At 45.2% G+C, this 22,039-nt stretch overlaps 1 protein-coding gene across 1 annotated transcript in view; it reads left to right on the top strand.

Annotated features, from left to right (window-relative positions):
* Window positions 1–22,039, top strand: part of vps13d (vacuolar protein sorting 13 homolog D) — a 107,912-nt gene that overhangs the window by 55,061 nt on the left and 30,812 nt on the right. The window contains exons 41-52 of the mRNA XM_079528272.1: window positions 5,400–5,505; window positions 6,519–6,671; window positions 7,618–7,753; window positions 8,500–8,547; window positions 8,904–9,054; window positions 11,332–11,548; window positions 12,825–13,072; window positions 13,794–13,985; window positions 15,698–15,824; window positions 18,707–18,849; window positions 19,515–19,645; window positions 20,014–20,189. Coding sequence (XP_079384398.1) covers window positions 5,400–5,505; window positions 6,519–6,671; window positions 7,618–7,753; window positions 8,500–8,547; window positions 8,904–9,054; window positions 11,332–11,548; window positions 12,825–13,072; window positions 13,794–13,985; window positions 15,698–15,824; window positions 18,707–18,849; window positions 19,515–19,645; window positions 20,014–20,189 — 1,828 coding nt within the window. The remainder of the gene's footprint in view (window positions 1–5,399; window positions 5,506–6,518; window positions 6,672–7,617; window positions 7,754–8,499; window positions 8,548–8,903; window positions 9,055–11,331; window positions 11,549–12,824; window positions 13,073–13,793; window positions 13,986–15,697; window positions 15,825–18,706; window positions 18,850–19,514; window positions 19,646–20,013; window positions 20,190–22,039) is intronic.

Raw genomic sequence — 22,039 nt, 5'->3', positions numbered from 1 at the left:
TAGACACTACATGTTAACCGAGGTAATTTAAGAAGTCTACAACTTTTGTTTTCTCAAGGTAAGGTTTGTTCTATCTGTTCGACCTGATTTACCATCTTGTTTGCTTCATAATAATATTGGTCTGTCACATTTTTACATTAGAAAATGTACTTAGATTCTCCAGAGAGAAAAACGTGTAAATGCTCATGTTAAAGACACCACTATTTACCGGAAGTGGGCGTGGAAAGCGGGCTGTGAGATAGGCCTATTCCCATGCTGAAAGTTTGGGAACAAAATGTTAAAATTATGAAGAAAGTCCACTCTATCCAATGGTTTGAATAGAGTGAACTAGAACCATCCCTGTTCGATAATATTAATTGTATATGAGTTTATATAGAATGTATTTGTATTTCTTTTCATCATCTTGTACCGGGAGTGGTGCTTTAAAGGGAGTGGTGCTTTAAAGGGAGTGGTGCTTTAAAGGGAGTGGTGCTTTAAAGGGAGTGGTGCTTTAAAGCAAAGCGTACTGTAAATGTCTTTCCCCTTTCCTCCTTTCTCCCTCTATTAAAACATTTCACTCTTGATGCTAACCTGAAATAATACCTAATAATATGGGACTTTTGGTTCACCTAAACCTCTTCTCTACTCCCTCTGCATGTCTCTCTCTCTCTCTCTCGCTCTCTCTCTCTCTCTCTCTCTCTCTGCTTTGGTGACTGTCTCTCTCTCCGCCGTCAGGTGCTCCTCTTGCCAACCTTAGAACTAGGAGCACAGCCAGCTTGACCTGTCTTGAGCAGCAGATTCTCTCCAGAGGTACAGTTCAGAGTCCAGAGCTCCTGCAGTCAGGTTGCTTCTATAGCAGATTAGAATCCCAAGTCCCCAGCAAGCACGGTCAGGACCTGGACGAATTAGTGACATCTCTATTGGGGCCAGATCAAGTCAAACCAAGACTAGTCACATCTGGCCCAGAATATCACCTGATTTCAACCAACATAAAATCTGCCCACTAAGACGGACATCCCTGGATGAATCAGAGAGAGTCCGATCGAGGCCCGATCAACTTAAGTCATATCATAACTAGTCAGATCTGGCCCCGAATGAGACTCATTATTTCAACTGGTGAAGACGTCCTGCAAATGACGTAAAGATCATCCCCATATGGGCTGTGATCTGGCCTAGTCCTGAACGTCACCGGAGTCACCAGAGGACGTCATCATAACGTCATCATGACGCCATTAGGCTTGCTGGGTCCTTCCTCAATTCCTGTCTACATCTTTCAGTTAATACTGTGTACCTGGACAGTGGTTCTCAACTGGTTTTCCCAGTTAAAATACTGAACGTGTAGGAGGAAAAATATGGGGCAATTTGGATGGGCAATTCTTCTAGCAAGTATCAATAAAACTGCTCTGTATAAAAATAGTAAAAAACATTTGTACTGTTATAATAAGGGCATTATGATATACTTCGAGTGTGTAGAACACCGAAAATAGCAGATCTACTAGCTGCGTTGTGAGATATTCAGTATACAGTAGGTAAGTATAACATCTGGCTTCAGCCATGGCCAAAAGGATATACAGTACTGCATGGACATGTTTGTTGTTAAGTTGCTTAGACAGATACATCTGATCCTCCTTGTGTTGACCTGCTCACCTTCAACTCCATTTGGTGTCCTTTATTTAATAACAATCCATCCCATTGTACACTTTTATACACACAACATTCTATATCTTATTGATGTGCCGACTAGTGGCTTCACTGTCAATTATTCTGCTGTAAAGCATTATGAGAAACGGAATGAAAAGGAATGAATGAAGACTCTTTGACAACAGCCCTATTTACCAGACAGTAGTCATGCTCTACTGGCTGGTGTTCAGTTAAACATGCTACGCAAAATGAATGCTCACGACCAAAACAATATTTTTGACCTGGAATATGTTTTTTTTGAGTGGTGTAAACCACTCCTACAACTGGCTTTTGTGTGCATAAAAAAATGACCATGGTTGCTATGTTCAAAATAATTTCTGACGTAATTAAATCACACCCGGGTGAACTGGATGACCGTAGCAACCGTGGTCATTTTCTCTGCACAGAAAAAGCCAGTTGTGAAATCACATCCGGGTGTGATTTCATTACGTCAGATCAGAGCTGATCAGGCTACATAATACCTTACCTTATTTCATTACGTCAGACATTACGTCAGACCACAGCTGATCATGCTATATAAAACCTTACACCACTCAGTTCACTCGGGTGTGATTTTTATAGATACTAACAGAAAATTGCTCTTCGTTCCCATTGAACCCTGTGCGATGTCCATTGCCCACGTAATTCCATTTAGTCAATCAATTTCTATGTGAACCTTTTACAGATTTATGAGTAACTATGCATTGTGTGTCAGGAAACGAGCAGAAGACGGCATTTACAGATACAGATGCTTGACTGTTTTAATAACATTGTATTTATAGAGCACTTTCACCACAATTGCACTTTAATTGAAACATTAATTTTTAATTGATTTAAAAAAAAATGATGGGCATTGCACAGAGAGTAACTGTTAGTATTAGCATTTCCGCATTTCCGTCCTTCAAATTAACTTCCTTTTAGTTTTTGTGTGTGTGTGGCTGCGTGCGTGCGTGCGTGCGTGCGTGCGTGCGTGCGTGCGTGTGTGTGTGTGTGTGTGGGGGCTGCTAGAAAACATTAGTCTTGCCAGCATCATAAAATCGCAGTTAATATTTTTGCATTTTATTTGTTTCCATTACATTTTTTCTCTGCTTTGCAAGTGGGCGTAAGGACAGTGCACATAAACGAGACTCTAAAAGTTCCTGCTCGTGACCCCTAGACGATTATGTGCTGCTCCTTACGCCCAACTAGACCATGGTGGAAAAACGAGGACATTGTGGCTTAGGGGTGGTGCTACATGAAAGGCCATGGAGTCACCCAAACTAGTAGTGATCCTGTGGGGTCGTGAACGTGCACCGCGCCTTTCATGACAATCCCATGGAGTCACCCAAACTAGTAGTGATCCTGTGGGGTCGTGAACGTGCACCGCGCCTTTCATGACAATCCCATGGAGTCACCCAAACTAGTAGTGATCCTGTGGGGTCGTGAACGTGCACCGCGCCTTTCATGACAATCCAGCCAGCAGCTTTTGACACATCTCGTTTGGACCGACGGGACCAGCTGACATTGCCATCCTCATTCAAGCCCTAGTTCAGCCCAGAGATTTTAATAAGCCTATCTCACAGAATTTCCCCGCCCCCTTAATACGCCCCCTTTCGGGGTTAGTGGTGATAGCGTGACGTCACTCCATAGACGCTACATGTTAACAGAGGTAATTTAAGAAGTCTACAACTTTTGTTTTCTCAAGGTAAGGTTTGTTCTATCTGTTCGAGCTGATTTACCATCTTGTTTGCTTCATAATAATATTGGTCTGTCACATTTTTACATTAGAAAATGTACTTAGATTCTCCAGAGAAAAAAACATGTAAATGCTAATGTTAAATGACACCACTATTTACCGGAAGTGGGCGTGGAAAGCGGGCTGTGAGATAGGCCTATTGCGAGGAAGCCGCTTTAGAACGTCGCATAGACAAATCTCAGTGGTCTGACTTACCCCATCGCAGGTTGGCCGATGTTGTCTGCACTTCAAAGACGTTAGGTTGGTGACGGCACTACCGACTGGTGGCACAGTCGGTAGTGCCGTCGCCTCACAGCTAGAAGGTCCTGCGTTCGATTCCCGCTGGGGACGCTGGGCACTGGGGGGTGTGTTCTGTCTTCCACGTCACCAGTGCCCATACCCGAGGCGGGGTTGGCGAAAGAGCCTTTCTGTGTGGAGTTTGCATGTTCTCCCTGTGTCCCTTATGGTAGGTACCCTCACAAAAAACATACAGTAATCCTGGTCTCTAAACTGCCTCCCCCTGGCCAGCCAGATCAGCTGATGGAGGGGAAAGGAACTGGTAGGAATAACGTGTTCCTTCCACGCGCTACGTCCGGCTGCGGGAACTTGAAGTGAGGAGAAAAGAAGCAGCTTGGACTCCTCATGCATAGAAGGAAGCATGAGGTCAGTCCGCTGCCCTCCCCAGTTTGGCAGAGGGAGTGTAGCGCCCAGGATTACATTATTAGATAATTGACACTGGGTGAAAAAATGGGTTGCAAAATCATGGGATAAAAAATTAGTAGAAGTAGCTGATGCTTTGGAAATGGTAAAGTCTCAGCTCGTTGCCTTTGATGTGTGGACTGTCCAGTTTCCGAGTGTTGCAAACGACAGTTGTCAGAATTTCCGTTGCAAGTTATTGCACGTTTCAAGTCTTTGGTTTGAACTAGGTGTTATACTGTTACAGCCCCCGTGCACTGGGGACGGGGGTACAATATCTGTCACACGTGATCAACTGAGTGGATTCACCAGGTGCACCATCATGACACTTGTTACACAGTATTATATTACATTGTGTTGTTGCATGTATTAATCAGTTCATCTCAGATTCCTTTGTTAAAGGAATCTATCCGCTTCTTGTTGGCCTTTGTGTCCAGTATTTTGTGCATTACGGTGCAGCCATTGTGAGAACATGGATGATGTGTTACCTTATGAACTAAGGTACTAATGCATTTCTGGTAAATGTATACATTAATTGGACATTACAGTACCGTATGGTATGTACCCTTGCCTATAATTCTAAAATAATGCTAATGCTGAATAAGTTTGTCCTTTCCAATAAGATAACATGTACAGTGCTGTAGAGCATCGTCAATGCACCATAGACTAATAATTAAATATTGGACATAGTGAACCTGCAACCAAGTTCTGAGCTTCTTGCAAAATATGTGTAAATCCATGTGTTTGAATATTTTTAGTTGTGTTTTTATGTTTAAAAGAAAAAAAGCCATTAAAAACGCTCTGCAAAATGTATTATTTGGGTAATATAACATTGATACAAGTTTTTTAATTTAAAGTTTGTTTGTGTTTTAAATTTGTGCCCACAAACCACTTTGGATGCGAGACAACAAACAAATCAACAAACAAACAAAAGAATCCTCAATTTGCTCATTTGAGACTATATACTAAATATATCGTCGTTGTCGACGATAGACCTCCATTTTTGAGGTTTTTGATTATTTTGTTTTCATAAATTAATGTCATAATTAATGTCCAAGGCATTGTGAATGAGTCCAATTAGTAATAATAATAATTATTATTATTATATCCAATATCCCATCAAAGGACTTCAATTAGAAGGTTTTTAATGGCTTTTTCTATACTACAAAATATTTTCTCTTTTTCTTTGGACCACTCATGCTATGTTGGCTATTCCGTGCAGTAGAAACAAGACAAAGTGCATGCCATTTACAGTTGGTATAATCAGCCCAGTAACACGCCGTCAACAATACCCGTCCCTTCTTTGAATGTGACTTTCTGCTTCTTCCAGCTGACGTTAAACTCTCTAAGAAGAGGCAGCCATTCGTTCCATACGCCCTGCGCAATCATACAGGATGTACCATGTGGTTCGCTACTCTCACCACCACTCCCACAAGGTCAGTGAGGATACATATACTGTTCATTTAACTGTACAAACCAAATGGAGCCATAAGGGTCCATTTGGTGCCATGTTGTGCTAACTGTCTCAGAGAGCTACTCCCCAGTCACCAGCAGCGCTGCACAATGTATCGAAAATGTATCGTCATCGCAATATCACAGTATCGCAATAAACCTAGATAGACCTGCAATAAATTATATATTTAAGTGCCCTGTATTCATAGCCTCGCGTAGCGATACTAATTTCACTGCGTGGATATTAGTCTTGTCCCTCTCAGCATACAATTTTTCCCCGCAATGCCCCGCCCCATATTTGCATACTGGGCCCTGGTTGGCTATAGCCTGGTTCCAGATTATTGCTAATTGGGGTGGTATAATGTACCACCCCAATTAGCAATAATGTTTATGTTATGTTATGTTTATGAATACATTATATTCATTGTCAATAGCAGATGTAGCCCAGGTGCAATGTTTTCAGTAAAACCATGTTGTTGGAATATAATATACAGTAATATAGGCCTTTGTTCCTCTTATTTTGTCCCCATGTCCCCAACAAGGTGGCTCTCTCTCACAGTGGCAGTGCTGGCTCCATCTCTGTCCCCATGTCCCCAACAGGGTGGCTCTCTCTCACAGTGGCAGTGCTGACTCCATCTCTGTCCCCATGTCCCTAACAGGGTGGCTCTCTCTCAGTGGCAGTGCTGACTCCATCTCTGTCCCCATGTCCCCAACAGGATGGCTCTCTCTCACAGTGGCAGTGCTGACTCCATCTCTGTCCCAGGGTGGCTCTCTCACAGTGGCAGTGCTGACTCCATCTCTGTCCCCATGTCCCCAACAGGGTGGCTCTCTCTCACAGTGGCATGCAGTGCTGACTCCATCTCTGTCCCCATGTCCCTAACAGGGTGGCTCTCTCTCACAGTGGCATGCTGTGCTGACTCCATCTCTGTCCCCATGTCCCCAACAGGGTGGCTCTCTCTCACAGTGGCAGTGCTGACTCCATCTCTGTCCCCAACAGGGTGGCTCTCTCTCACAGTGGCAGTGCTGACTCCATCTCTGATATGCATGGGCCAGGAACGGACGACACGCACAACGTCAGCCAGTGGAGGGAGGTGCTGCCTGGGGAGGAGATCCCGTTTGAGTTTGAGGCCCGTGAAAAACTGCGTCATAGGTAATTGTTTTAACGTTCGACGACATTTTGTTGTGCATTCGGGATTGACCAGGCCTTTTCAACAATCACACTTGGCCACTACGGCCAAGGAGGGATGCATGGGGAGGGGGGTCTCTAGTGACTCCTACACGTTGGTCAGGTTGCCTCTTCAGAGGCAGGGGTGCATGGATTAACCCATTTTGGGACGGGAACCCCTTTTGGTGTTTTAAACATTTTGTTGTAATTTAGCTATTGAAAAATAGCAGATCTACAAGCTCATAGCGCCACCGAGTGGCGCACTACGAGCTTGTAGGTCTGCTATTTTTGAAAAATCGTGAAAATGTGGTGCAAATTTGGAATATATTTTTTTTCAGAACGAACGTTTTTAACTCAAATCTTTGCTTCTGGGGTGTCCCTGGAACAGCATATTTTCAGATGGGGGTCGGAGGCCAATTACATATCATTTTTGGGGTCCTTGACATGAAATATTGAGCACCACTGATAGCTGAAAGTCAGAATTTAGAGGACATTTTTTATTAAAGTTCTCAGCCTCTTCAGAGGGGTGCATAGATTCAAATTCTCAGTCGCCACGACTGATTTCAGTCATTTGTCGATTCCATAGAAGTCAGCATGTCTTCTATAGAAGTGTGTCCTGCACCAAAAATAGGCTATCTACAATCTTACAACACGTCGCAGTGTTGTAAATAATGATCTGTCTTGTAAATGATACAATACTGCATATTGTACTGCCATTTGTGTGCGGGTCTGCATGTAGGGATTGTGTGAACGAATACTTATTATTACTATTTCTATGCATTTAGATGTATTACATCGTGTTTTCCTTGCTTGCTGTAAAGCGCTCTGGATTAAGAGCGTCTGATAAATACCCCCCTAAATTGTATAACTGTATAGCTATAATATGCGTAATCCCAACCCTGTCCCTGACCCACCTTCTCCTCCTCTGCAGACACACCCATGAGTTGAAGCTTCACCAGCTGTTGGTGCGCGTGGGCGGCTGGGAGCAGGTCAAACCCGTGTCCGTGGACAAAGTGGGCGTGTTCTTCCGCTACGCCGCTCCAGACAGGAACAACCCGTCCAACACCGTGAGTTGGTGCACGACACGTGCCGAGCTAGCGAGCGGGTGACCCATGAAATGTTGGGAAGACTCAAAGGCTTTCTAGAGGTTAAAAAAAGAAATCCACCAGGTGCTCAGTGGAGGTACAATGAGCAGTGTGTTAACCCATTTTGGTGTTAGCTTTTATGTTATGCTTTAGCTATTGAAAAATAGCAGACCTACAAGCTCGTAGCGCGCCACTCGGTGGTGCGCTTTTTAAATCGAAGAACGACTGACATAGAAACATAGCTTTTTCAGAAAACTGTCAGGATGTAGAAGACATTTTTAGAATCTGATCTCTTCTGAATTTGAAATGAAAACGTGATCTTGATGATGCTATTGTACATTCTCCGTGTCTAGGTCTGTCATGGCCTCGCGTAGCGATACTAATATCACTGTGTAGATATTAGTCTCGTCCCTCTCAGTATTAGATTTGTTTCTGCAATGCCCCGCCCCCCATATTTGCATACTGGGCCCTGGTTGGTTGTAGCCTGGTTCCAGACGAATCTGGTTGGCTCGTCACCACTTCGGCCGTGAAGTCCTCCCACAACTCACCTTTTGCTAAGCCCCACCCTCTCCCACTCCCACTTGGACACTTTCCAGCCACTTTCCAGACTCTGCCTGGGTCAAACAAAGGCAGATGAAGGCTGGGCGGCTACGCGAGGCTAGGTCTGTCAACCCACAGATTGGCTCTGAGCTTTATGAGGAAAATGTATTCTCTCTCTACTTTTATAGGTTGGCAGTCCCATCAGTAGAACCAACATCATCCACCCACATGTCTATGTAAGTCTGGCAAGATATATTGTATATTTTCTTAATAAATACATTGAACGCTAGGTCAACATACTGTACTCCCGCTTGTCAGCCATTGCTCTAGAGTGTGAATTACTAAAGTCAAAAGATATATAAAATATGTTGACCGCTGTCCCCCAACTATACTTGACCCCCTACCCCTTTCCCTCTATTCCAATTAATTATCTTAACCAAACTACAAGCAAGTGTTAGAATGTATTCTGAGCTTGCAGACTCGCAATTTTTGCCAAATATTTTTACCTCAGAAAGAATAGGGACTATAGGGATCATGTGGTTAAAAAACAAACATGTTCATGTGTGTGTACACGTAAATGTTCTCCCCTTAGTTCTCGGCGCTGCCGCCCGTGAGAGTGGTCTTCTCCATCACCATGGAGGGGAGCGCGAGGAAGGTCATCACCGTGCGCTCTGCCCTCATGGTCAAGAACAGGCTGGAAGTCCCCATGGAAGTCAGACTGGACAGCCCGTCTGCCCCGGACAGTGAGTCCACATCTACCATTTATTTTCTCCTGAAGATACACTATACAGTATGTAATGTATTTCCCCCGCAAAAGTAGTCCAATCACAGTGAACTACACAGTCCAGCTTGACGCTGCTACACCAATCACAATCGCCACAAAAGTAGACCAATCACGGCGAACCTCACACTGCTACATCAACAGCCGTGTCGGCTCAGCGGAGCCCATGCTTCCAAAGCTCAAAGTAGTAACTAAGTACATTTACTGTACTTAAGTAAAATTTTGAAGTATTTGTACTTTACTTGAGTATTTACGATTTTCAATCCACTACATCTCAGAGGCAAATATTGTACTTTTACTCTACTACATTTATAGAGCGTCGCAGTCCCGCCCCCTACCAGGGCCCAGGAAATGATTCTCCGTTCATTTTCCTCATAGACATTTCAAAAAGTATATATTTAAAGACCTTTTAAGCCTCGTACAAAGCCAACTCTTGTCGTGACAAATCATGACAACAAACACAATGTTTTGGGCCGAACAAATAATTAGAAAGAAGAAAAAAGGCAGGTTACAACACTCTTTTTGTTGTTTTTCTTCTTTGTAATTATTTGTTTGGTTGTATTTGGTTTGTTGAGTTGGCTTTGTCCGCTGCGTAACTGTCTTTAAATAAATAGTTTTTGAAATGTCTATGATAAAAATGCATTGGAAATAATTTCCTGGGCCTGGCGTCGTCATGAAGGGGGGCGGGACTGTGACGCTCTATAGAGTAGAGCAGCAATTTGAACTATTTTAAAAGGTTTTTTTAAAATAGTAAAAATGGCAAATAAGTTTAGGGATAATGGTTAAGGGGTTGGTGCAAGATATAGCCCCTAGTACTTAACGCCTACTACTACTACCCCCCCTACTGGGGCACCAGTCCATCAACAAGGGATCTCTCCAGGCATCTCTGTCTTCGGCTGTTGATGTCTGCCTCCGGTTCTCTGTGCCATGTTCTTTTCCGCTTGCCCTGTGGATTCCATCTGCACACCTAGTAACTTGATATCATTTAGCTACAGATTACACAGGGAAGCTATGATGTTATTAGAACCCATTCGGTAAAAAGAATGGGAGGACTCGTCTTTACCTCCTTTGGCCCCTCCCTTTTCTTAGTCCACTTCTTCCCGGGTGCTTCTGTGTTTATTCCAGCTAACAACAACATTACATATTTCGGGCAGTAGTCCTGACAGATTCTGTTATTAGCAGAATCTGTCTCGAGAGATTCGTTTTTTAATGCTTACAGTTGTACCTTGTGTCCACAGAGCCGGTGGTGCTGCCACCCATCCTGCCTGGCGAGGCCTTAGCGGTGCCCCTTCACCTGACGTTGTGTACCTTGTGTCCACAGAGCCCGTGGTGCTGCCACCCATCCTGCCTGGCGAGGCCTTAGCGGTGCCCATTCACCTGACGTTGTGTACCTTGTGTCCACAGAGCCCGTGGTGCTGCCACCCATCCTGCCTGGCGAGGCCTTAGCGGTGCCCCTTCACCTGACGTTGTGTACCTTGTGTCCACAGAGCCGGTGGTGCTGCCACCCATCCTGCCTGGCGAGGCCTTAGCGGTGCCCCTTCACCTGACGTTGTGTACCTTGTGTCCACAGAGCCCGTGGTGCTGCCTCCCATCCTGCCTGGCGAGGCCTTAGCGGTGCCCCTTCACCTGACGTTGTGTACCTTGTGTCCACAGAGCCCGTGGTGCTGCCACCCATCCGGCCGGACGAGGCCTTAGCGGTGCCCCTTCACCTGACGTTGTGTACCTTGTGTCCACAGAGCCCGTGGTGCTGCCACCCATCCTGCCTGGCGAGGCCTTAGTGGTGCCCCTTCACCTGACGTTGTGTACCTTGTGTCCACAGAGCCCGTGGTGCTGCCACCCATCCGGCCGGACGAGGCCTTAGCGGTGCCCCTTCACCTGACGTTGTGTACCTTGTGTCCACAGAGCCCGTGGTGCTGCCACGGGCGGTGCTGCCACGGGCGAGGCCTTAGCGGTGCCCCTTCACCTGACGTTGTGTACCTTGTGTCCACAGAGCCCGTGGTGCTGCCACCCATCCTGCCTGGCGAGGCCTTAGCGGTGCCCCTTCACCTGACGTTGTGTACCTTGTGTCCACAGAGCCCGTGGTGCTGCCACCCATCCTGCCTGGCGAGGCCTTAGTGGTGCCCCTTCACCTGACGTTGTGTACCTTGTGTCCACAGAGCCTGTGGTGCTGCCACCCATCCTGCCTGGCGAGGCCTTAGCGGTGCCCCTTCACCTGACGTTGTGTCCCTTGTGTCCACAGAGCCCGTGGTGCTGCCACCCATCCTGCCTGGCGAGGCCTTAGCAGTGCCCCTTCACCTGACGTCGTGGCGTCTCCAGGCTCGCCCCAAAGGCCTGGGCCTGTTCTTCTGTAAGGTTCCTATCCACTGGACCAGCGTGGAGCGGCCCGGCGAGGTCAGCAGCAGCAAGAGGGAGTGCCAGTCTGCAGATTTTGAGGACAACCTCAAACGCAACTTTAGGTAAATAATAATGGTCAAACATGTTGAACGGCAAAGTATAGATTATAGCCAAGTGGCCAGCCGGTAAAACACATTGGGCTTCATTCCCTAAGAGTTCAATCAGTCTGATTCATCTTTTTTTTGTCTTGTGAATTTTGACAGACGTCCGCTCAAACTCACATCTCGGAGAAAGACTTGCGTATTGGGAGTAAAGCTTGCGTATAATTAGAATGCCTTATTCTTCATGCAAAATCAATTACAATAGTTCTAAACCTCAAATAAAATATTTATGTGCCCAACATTTGACAACACATAAAAAAAATAAAATGTGTCAAACGATATATTGCTTGGATGCAAATTATAGACATGATTCGAATAGACAAGATTTTTCTTCTTTTCAGTTGACACATTTTGAACCAAATTATTAGATCCCTCGCCGTGTTCGCGGTTTCTGTAAGTGTGGCCACAGATTCGCCTATTACAATTTAGGCATTTAGCTATTAGGCTTTCATGCCAACTCCAATGTCGCGCCGACGTAATCTTATAATAACAATCACATGAACGCAGTCTTACCATGTGAGGATATCAATCAATCAATCAATCAATCTTTATTTATATAGCACATTTCATACAACGGGTGCAGTTCAAAGTGCTTTACAGAGCAAAAATAAAACAAGAAAAGGCAAAACACAAAAGAGCATCAAGTACATAGTAATAACAAAACAAAAATGAGCGACTAAAACGGGGAAAGGGACATGCAATGATCTAGTTAAAAGCAATGATAAAAAGGTGTGTTTTAAGATTTCGATTAAAAATGTCCACAGATTCAGAGAACCGTAGATCCCTTGGCAGGCTGTTCCACAGCACAGGGGCATAGTAGCTAAAGGCGGCTTCTCCATATTTTTTTGTGTTTGGGGTCTCTGGGATCTCTAGGAGACCAGCACCAGAGGATCTAAGGGGTCTGCCGGGCACATATTTAGGTAGCATTTCAGAAAAATAGACCGGTGCATTTCCATTCAATGTTTTAAAAACAAGTAAAAGAATTTTAAAATCTATTCTAAAATGTATAGGCAATGATGTAGTATGGATGTAGGCAGGGCATTGGGGGATATGTTCATCCAAAGCACAGATTCCCCTCCGTAATCAATACATCTCTGATTTAAAAAATCGGATATTGGCGGATTTACTTACTTACTCACTGTCTTAGTGAATGAGGCCCATTATCATCTGTAGCTATCTACTTTGCCACTTCCTTTCCCTTGACTCCTCCGTCTCCTTCCTCTGCGCCTCCTCCCAGGTTTTGCGTGGTGATCAAAAAGGAGAACTACCCCGACCAGCAGCCCGCCAAGACGGTGTCCAGTGGGACGCAGCAGATCTACCGTCAGCCGGGCCACACCATCTACCTGCTGCCCACCATGGTGGTGGCCAACCTGCTGCCCTGCGACCTCAACTACTACATCAAGGGGACGTCCGTCAAAGGCACCCTGAAGCCGGGGAAAGAGGCTGTGCTGCACGCCGCTGACACGTCCCAGAACATGGAGCTAGGTCAGACCTCTGCCCGTGTTCATGTCCTAACCAACTAACTATGTGTGGGCAGGGTTTATAAGCAAAAGAAAAGTGTAGTGTAGTGGTTAGAGCATATGCCTTTCATGCGGAAGGTTGTGGGTTCGAACCCTGCCTGGGGGTCGACGTCAGCGAGGGGCATGCGGTCGCAACGGGTTCAGATCTGAGCCAAGTCTTCTGAGGAGGCCCGTCTGAAGGGGTATCCTGACCTAAAAACAAATCCTCATGGTTGGTTACCCCCAGAAGTGGCTGATAACAGAACCCATTTCAGGAAGGCACTTGATTTAGTCGAACAAAATGTATTTTGGCGGGCCTTGATGCCGTCGTAATGACTTTTTTTTTCACTTGCTGAAAATAGCTGATCTACAAGCCCACAACGTGTCGCGCTGCGACGCATTGTGAGCTTGTAGATCGGCTATTTTCAGCATGCAACTAATTGTAAAATGACTTCTACTGGATCTCTTGTCCACTAGTCCCTAGTGGACATTTTAGTCTAGTTTTTATTTGTTGACGAAATTGTCAGTATATTTAGTCTTCGTGTTAGTCATCATAGCTTAGTTTTCATTTAGTTTCCATTTAGTTTTCGTCCGTGAATAAATGTAGTCAACGAACATTTTTTTGTCATAGTTTTAGTCGACGAAATCAACATTGATTTAAAATATATATTTTTTTTGCATTTTCTTTTTAATGTCTTCCCTTTCAGGAGTGCTGCTGGAGAACTTCCCCGTGTGCAAAGAGCTGCTGATCCCTCCCGGCACACAGAACTACGTGGTGCGCATGCGGCTCTACGACGTCAACAAGCGCCTGCTCTGCCTCACCATCCGCATCGTGCTGCGCGCGCAGGGAGCTCTCAAGATACTCATCTCTGCCCCCTACTGGCTCATCAACAAGACGGGTAATTATTAATCCCCCCAAGGCCGCGTTAAGCCATTAAGACCCGAGACCAGATTCTACAAAATGTCTTCCAAATCCTGACAGTTTTCTGGAAAAAACGTATCAGTTGGTGCACTGGTGGACCCACAGAATTATCTGTATTTGGCCGCCGGACCCCCTCATCTGAAAATATGTTGTTCCAGGGACCCCCCACCTAGAAGCAAATATTTGAGTTAAAAACGTTCACTGTGAAAGAGTATATATTTTAAGATTTGCGCCACATTTTCAAGTTTTTTCAAAAATAGCAGACCCGTGTGGGGGTCCTGTACCCTCTACTGTACTGTACTGTGCTGTCACTGTACTGACCCACAGGAAGGCACCCAGGGTGCCGGTCCGATTCCAGCGAGCCGCCCCGCGTCCAAAACGGTTGAGAAATGAGGGAGTTACCGTGTGGGGGTCCCTCTACTGTACCCTCTACTGTACTGTACTGTACTGTACTGTCACTGTACTGACCCACAGGAACGCACCCGCCACCCATCCAGAGCAAAAATATGTACGCACATGTAGGCCTACACAAGATGTAATGAAGAAATGCTAGGAATCTAGGTTGGTTTACTTTACATGTGGGACCTACAAATGCTTTCATGACGTCGCGCATGATCAATAATAAAGTTTGAGTGCATGCACTGCACACACATTTAACTCTAAATGTCTGTATATAAAATATAGCTAACTCAGCGAATCTCTTAGTTCCATCAATATTGTTCCTCGTAAATAGTTGGTTTCACGTCGCGCATGATCAATAATAAAGTTTGAGTGCATGCACTGCACACACATTTAGGTAAGAATGTCATGTGTGTGTGTGTGTGTGTGTGTGTGTGTGTGTGTGCGTATGCGTATGTGTGCGTGTGTGTGCGTATGCGTATGTGTGCGTATGTGTGCGCGTGTGCGTGCGTGCGTACGCGCGCGTGCGTGCGTGCGCGCCTTCAAACATTCCGCCCAGCGAAAAAGTAGCAGGCTGGCTGCTCTGGAGCGGAGCGCACAGAGGGAGGAGGAGGAAATGTTGCATAGCGATTTTGCTTATTCCTTCTAAATGTCTGTATATAAAATATAGCTAACTCAGCGAATCTCTTAGTTCCATCAATATTGTTCCTCGTAAATAGTTGGTTTGTGCCTAAGTATTGAGATTATAGAGTTCGCTTTGGCGATTTTGACTGCACATTCCCATCCATGTCCCATGTGATCGCGGGAGTTTGACTCAGAATGAACTGACTGAGAGAAAAGCAGCCAAATCAGCAATCAGAAGTACTCGGCAGTATGGTTGCCAGTGTTGCCAACTGTCGTGCCAGAAATAAGCTAACCAGCCTCCAAAAACCAAACCAGGCAAGCAACTGTGAATGAATCCACGTTAGGCTGGAAATATGCAGACTTGGCAAGAAAGATCTACCGGTCGACCAGCAGTGTTGCAAGTTTCCCAGGTAAACACTAACCAGCACCTTCTCCGAAGCTGCTGGTAAAAATAAATCCTTTTAAATATATAATGTAGGAAAAGATCATTTTACTCGAGTCGTGACCCGAGACCCGAAGATTGGTCCGTGACCCACAAATGGGTCCCGACCCATTGTTTGGGAAACTGTTTGTGCTCTACAGTATGCTGCTGCAAAGACATCAAGTCAAACATCAAGAATGTTTTCAAGTATTTTGATGACTAACTCATAATGTCCCCTCCTTCAGGTCTGCCACTGATCTTCCGTCAGGACAATGGCAAGATGGACGCGGGGGGTCAGTTTGAGGAGCACGAGTTGGCCAGAAGCCTCAGTCCTCTGCTCTTCTGCTACACGGACAAGGAGCAACCTGCCATGTAAGACAGTGGTTGGCAACAGCAGTCATAGTCCAATTTCCTCCCACATTTGCTACTACCAGCTGTCATCTTGTACATTGTGCAAAATAACTTAATTAGCACTGAAAATGTGCTGGTCCTGGAACTTGTTTTGTTTGTGTTATGTGTAGGGCTGTCAAATGATTAAAATTTTTAATCAGATTAATCACAGCTTTAAAATTAATTTAATCATGATTAATCACCATTCGAACTATGTCCAAAATATGCCATATTTTCCTGTATATTGTTGTGGAAATGTTAATATAAATGACAGAAAGCGGATATAAATTAGTTTTTTGTTTTCTAATGCATTTATATATGATGTGAGCATTTGTAGGCCTAGCCTACACTTTGAGTTCAATTAACACTGGCTTTTGGCCATGTAGACTGGGGTCCCCCATGAGGAAGTCACTAATGTTGCTCTGGAGAGGGAAGTCTGGAACACTGGTGGAGCTGTTGCCCCGCGACCCGACCACGGATAAGCGGTTGAAGATGGATGGATGGATGGAGACTGGGGTCCCAGTCCAGAGATAAAAATCATAATGAAATGGCCTAGGCTACTTTCTATCAATTTCATTTGGGGGTCCTTGAAATTAAAATGACTGAGAATCAATGGGTTAAACTGTAGACTATAGTTAATTCACAAAATACAATAACATGGCACATAACCATTTTTGAAACAGGGCTTGGTTTAGAAAAGCCTATATTTTGCGCTAAAGTAATATATTGAATAACATATAAATGTAGGTGTTAAGGCTAGAATGGCATTGTAGAGAAGTGGACTATAGTGAGAGACGAGATTGTCTCTCCTTCATTGTGGAACTGCAGGACTCTGGAGATAGTTAGTCGTGAATGATCAGCTTCAGTCAGTGTTTTGGTTCGTACCTGGAGTTGTGCATTATCTGCGCTGTGCACAGCAGCACAGGAGAACTGTCTTTATATCCATGGTCGTTTTCAGTTGCTTTCCATGTGCGACACAAAAGTACCATGTGTTTGTTTTGGTAATAGCCTACTGCAGGCGCAGCCATGCTGATTCACGTAATCGCGTTGGACAAAACGAAACCAGGCGGACCAACGTTAATGGCTTAATGCACGTAGGACCCACATTTTCAAACTGTCCACAAGTTGCGACGGACCCGACGGTACTATAAAGTGTTGTGAGGGATTCTTGCAGAGCGCTGCGTCTGATCCCGATAGCTACACAGCACTAGTAGTGTGCGTGTGTGCATGCGTGCGGAGGAAGAAGACTGGAGGAGGCGTGTGTGTGCGTGTGTGTGTGTGTGTGACTGTGTGTAGCCTAATGAATGATGATCCAAAGGGGCTTTGCTAGGCACTGTAGGCAGACAAAGTAACGCAACAGAGTTACAGAATCAAACCACTTGGCAACCCATTGAACCCAACTACATACACAAGCTACAGTGTATCTCTCTGGTGTTGTTCAATCATGATTGTGCGCTACACAGTGACAGATTTGTTATGCACTGGACGTTCCTGAGCCTCGCGTTAGGGGCTTATACTCTAAGGTTAGGGGGAACACTGCGCATGCGTTAATTGCGTTAAATATTTTAACGCAATTAATTAACGCAATGAATTAACGTCGTTAACGCGTTATTTTTGACAGCATTAGTTATGTGACCTATAGCTGTCGGAAGATAAATGCATCAGAGCGTATGCTATGTGATATGGCAGCCTTGCACTGCCATAAATGGTGTTTTTTTTTGCTAAAGTGATTTGTGAAGCAGTCAGTCACTACACATTTGTGTAAAAACGTATGACATCCACGTACACACACACTTTTAGCTAATGCACTTGGCTTTAAATTCAGGACTCATTCAGCATCTTGTGTGTGCGTGTATGGCTCCATCTTCACTTGCTTGCATCCATGCTACTTCTTGCCCTGGTATTTGGCTCCCGTTGGTAGTTAAGTCAAATGGATGCAGAGTTGTGGACAGAAGTGAAAACACATTAATCCATGGAACAGGGTGAAAGGGTTCACACAGTCTTGGCTTCTGCTGCAGCTTGATCCAGTTGTCCATTTAATCAGCCTCATGATGTCACTGAGGTAGCCCATAGAGATACTCTGATCGATCGGTTTTGACACTGCTTACGCACAGGATCGGTATCGGCTGATTGTGAGAAAAACAATCAGGACCCAAAAAACCTGATTGGGCAACTCTAGCCCACATGAACAAGCCAAGTTGAACAAACTCCCACTGTACCTTCGACAGGCAGCCTCTGTAGACATTTTTAAAGCGCAGCTCAAGACCCACTTCTACACTCTTGCTTTTAATTTCTGAGTGGTGTAAACCACTCCTACAACTGGCTTTGTTAGTTTACGTGTCTGTCTGTCTGTCTGTGCTCAAAAAATGAGCATGGTTGCTATGGTCACCCAGTTCACACGGGTGTGATTTCATTACGTCAGACATTACGTCAGACCACAGCTGATCAGGCTATATAATACCTTACACCACTCAGTTCACACGGGTGTGATTTTTTGTTATTCATGTCCTCACTGTGTTGCATTACTGCTCTTGTTTTTTAATGTTTAAAGGCATGCTTTTCTTTTCTATTTTTTTCTCCATTGCTCTGTAAAGCACTTTGAGCTGCATTTCATGTCATGAAAGGTGCTATACAAATAAAGTTTTATTATTATTAATAATAAGTTATCCAGCCAATGGGAATCTCAGGTTTGACCGTGACATAATTTCCCTTAATCAATAGTGACGTCGGATCTCATCTAATCCGAGTGTCACATTTGCACAGAGGACACCCAATGCCTCCTCCATTTTGTTTTTACAAACGCTTCTCCATTTCTTATTCTTCCTTCCCTGCCATTCCTCCGTCCTCCTGGATGGGATCCCCAGGTGCACGATGCGGATTGGGAAAGGGATCCACCCGGACGGCGTCCCAGGCTGGTGCCAGGGCTTCTCCCTGGACGGAGGCAGCGGCGTGAGGGCAGTGAAGGTCATCCAGCACGGCAACAGACCCGGCCTCATCTACAACATAGGCAAGACACACAGAGCCCTTTTCCACCGGTTGGTTCCCAATGGGAACCGCTTCAGTTATTTTTGGTTCTTAGGCCCCATTTACACTGGCAGACAAATCTAGCCTGAATCAGATCTGCCACATCAAGATTGAAATCGGATTGGTTTAAATGGTCACATGACTCATTTAAACAAATCAGATTCCAATCTGGATAACTGATAACTGACATTGGTTTCTATTGAATGATAACTGACTGACATTGGTTTCTATTGAATGATAACTGTGATATTGGTTTCTATTGAATGATAACTGACTGGCATTGGTTTCTATTGAATGATAACTGACTGACATTGGTTTCTATTGAGTGATAACTGACTGACATTGGTTTCTATTGAATGATAACTGACTGACATTGGTTTCTATTGAATGATAACTGACTGGTATTGGTTTCTATTGAGTGATAACTGACTGACATTGGTTTCTATTGAGTGATAACTGACTGACATTGGTTTCTATTGAGTGATAACTGAGTGATATTGGTTTCTATTGAGTGATAACGGACTGATATTGGTTTCTATTGAATGATAACTGAGTGATATTGGTTTCTATTGAGTGATAACTGACTGACATTGGTTTCTATTGAGTGATAACTGACTGACTGATTGGTTTGGTTTGTGGTAAAACCAGGTATCAGCGTGCGTAAAGGAAAGGGACGCTACAGGGACACGCACATTGTGACCTTTGCCCCGCGGTACCTGTTGGACAACCGCTCCACGCACAAACTCGCCTTTTCTCAGAGAGAGTTTGCAAGGGGAAAGGTGAGATGTTTTATTTTTCTTAAAACCAGAGGTCTTTTAACCACTTTTAACAGTGACAGTTTTCTGAAAAACGTATCAGTGGTGCTCAAACCTTTTCATGTCAAGGTCCCCCCAGAAATATCTGTATTTGGCCATGGGCCCCCATCTGAAAATATGTCGTCTCGTCACCCCCCCGTTTTCACGATTTTTAAATCAATAGCAAATAGCAGATCTACGAGCTCGTAGCACGGTGCTATGAGCTTGTAAATCTGCTATTTTTCAACAGCTAAAGTTTCAAATAATGAACACTAAAGTGACATAGATGCCAGGCTCCAGGTCTTAATGGGTGAAAGTGGTTAATTATTTAAATGGTTCTCCCCCCCACCCAGGGCACGGCGAACCCAGAGCACTACATCTCCACGCCTCCAGGCTCCAGCGTGGTCTTCCATTGGCCCAGGAACGACTACGACCAGCTGCTGTGTGTGCGCCTCATGGACACGCCCAACTGCACCTGGTCTGGAGGCTTCGAGGTCAACAAGCCCAAATCCTTCCACATCAACATGAGGTGCTCCCCCCCCCCCCCCCCCCCCCCTCCTTTTTGAAAGACAATTTTGTTCAAATGTCTCTTTCAAATGACAAATTAATTTCTGAGCACTGAGTAAGCCCTGCTGAACCGTGTGGCCCATAGGACGAGCCTGTAACCTGATTGATTTATTCACATTTCACAGTATGTAGAATGGCTACATTTCAAACGAAAGCACACGCCAGTACAAAAACTGCTACGAGGACGAAACCCGATAAGCACTAAGACTTGTTTACATCAGGGTCCTCCAATTTTCAATTCATCAGAACATTTAAAGACGTGCAAATATACATTATACACAAAAACAGGAAATCATCATATACAGTATACTGTACAGTTAAAGAAAGTGCAAGGTGGCTTGATGTACTGTAGTACACCCGCTGGACATGACGCTAGTATGTTGCTGGGACTTCAATCTTAACCCTTGATGCTGAGTGCCAAGCAGGGACGTATTGGGTCCCATTTTTATAGACTTTAATTGGTACTGTTACTACTGTATGCCGTGGCCGGTGGAATCGGAAACCCTGATCTCCCAATCTCAGGGCGGACACTCTAACCACAATGGCACTGAGGCCAGCCTGTTGCTTCAGTCATCCCAAAGTGCCCATATGGTAGATCCGGCACTGAGAAGAACTGAAATCAAAAGCTTATACAAGGCTGTCAGACACCGGTTGAGAGAGGACGCTGGCGCTGAATGATCGCCGCTTCTCCACCGGAGCTAGTCTAGGGTTAGTTTTTATTTTTAAGTATAGTTTTAATGGTTGGTTCTCCTTTTAATTTGTGTGTTTTAAACAACTTGGCAGCGTGCTACCCCTCTCAGGACAGGTAGCTGAATCTACGGATTCAAGCTGTCTACAAGTTTTAAACAACTTGGCAGCGTGCTACCCCTCTCAGGACAGGTAGCTGAATCTACGGATTCAAGCTGTCTACAAGTTGGACCTTTTTCTTTTTTGAGTCTCGGTGCGTTGGTTTGCCTACCTGTTTTTCTCCGTGGCCGCACTGCTCGGGTTTCCCTGTACCTGTCCAGCGCTGCTGTGAGTGAGGATTTTCCCCAGGTTGCCCCTCAGCCCGGGAGGAGCGGAGGCCTTCATTGCCTGATACCGCATCCCACGCCTACAGCAAAGCCACCGGATTACTTCCACCACAACACAGACGTCGGCTCTGCCCAGCGCCGCGGTGAGGATTCCCCAGGGTTGCCCATCAGCCCTGGAGCGGAGGACTTCGTTGCCTGAGACCGCATCCTCCACGGCTAACAGGATTTTACATCTTCCTGACCGGCAAAATGCCGACATATTCCCTGTCACGGCTGCTACAGCTCAACAATCACACTATTCCAGCGTGTGTTTCAGTCATCAAACGACTTGGACTTCTCCGCCGATCACGTTACACTCACAGAAGCACCCATCGACAGTTTGTTTACTCCTCTCCTGCTCATAACATCACATCCATCTGCTCAGTCGTACGTCCCGTCGCAACTTCGCTACGTCATCAGAGCACTGTCGCCTCTGGAGTTTGTAGCGCTGGAAACATCGCGAGAGCACTACTGACCAAGCAGCAGCTTGGAAAACACGGAGTGGATTTCAATGTACTCCGACCCATACCGAGATTCATCCCCTCACCAACAGCAAAAATAGAACTTTTTAATACACAATCCCTCACACTCAAAGCACCACTCATCAATCTACACATTCTGGATAAAGGCTTAGACCTCATGTGCCTCACAGAGACCTGGCACCAGCCCGAGGTGTATTCATCTTTGAATCAAGCCTGTCCTCCTGGTTATAGCTACTTTCAAAAAGCACGCAACACTGGTCGGGTGGGTGGTGGCTTAG

The sequence above is a fragment of the Electrona antarctica genome, assembly GCF_951216825.1.
Source record: "Electrona antarctica genome assembly, chromosome: 2".
NCBI lineage: Eukaryota > Metazoa > Chordata > Actinopteri > Myctophiformes > Myctophidae > Electrona > Electrona antarctica.
The sequence above is the reverse complement of the archived record's forward strand: the minus strand, read 5'-3'. Positions and strand labels throughout refer to the sequence as shown.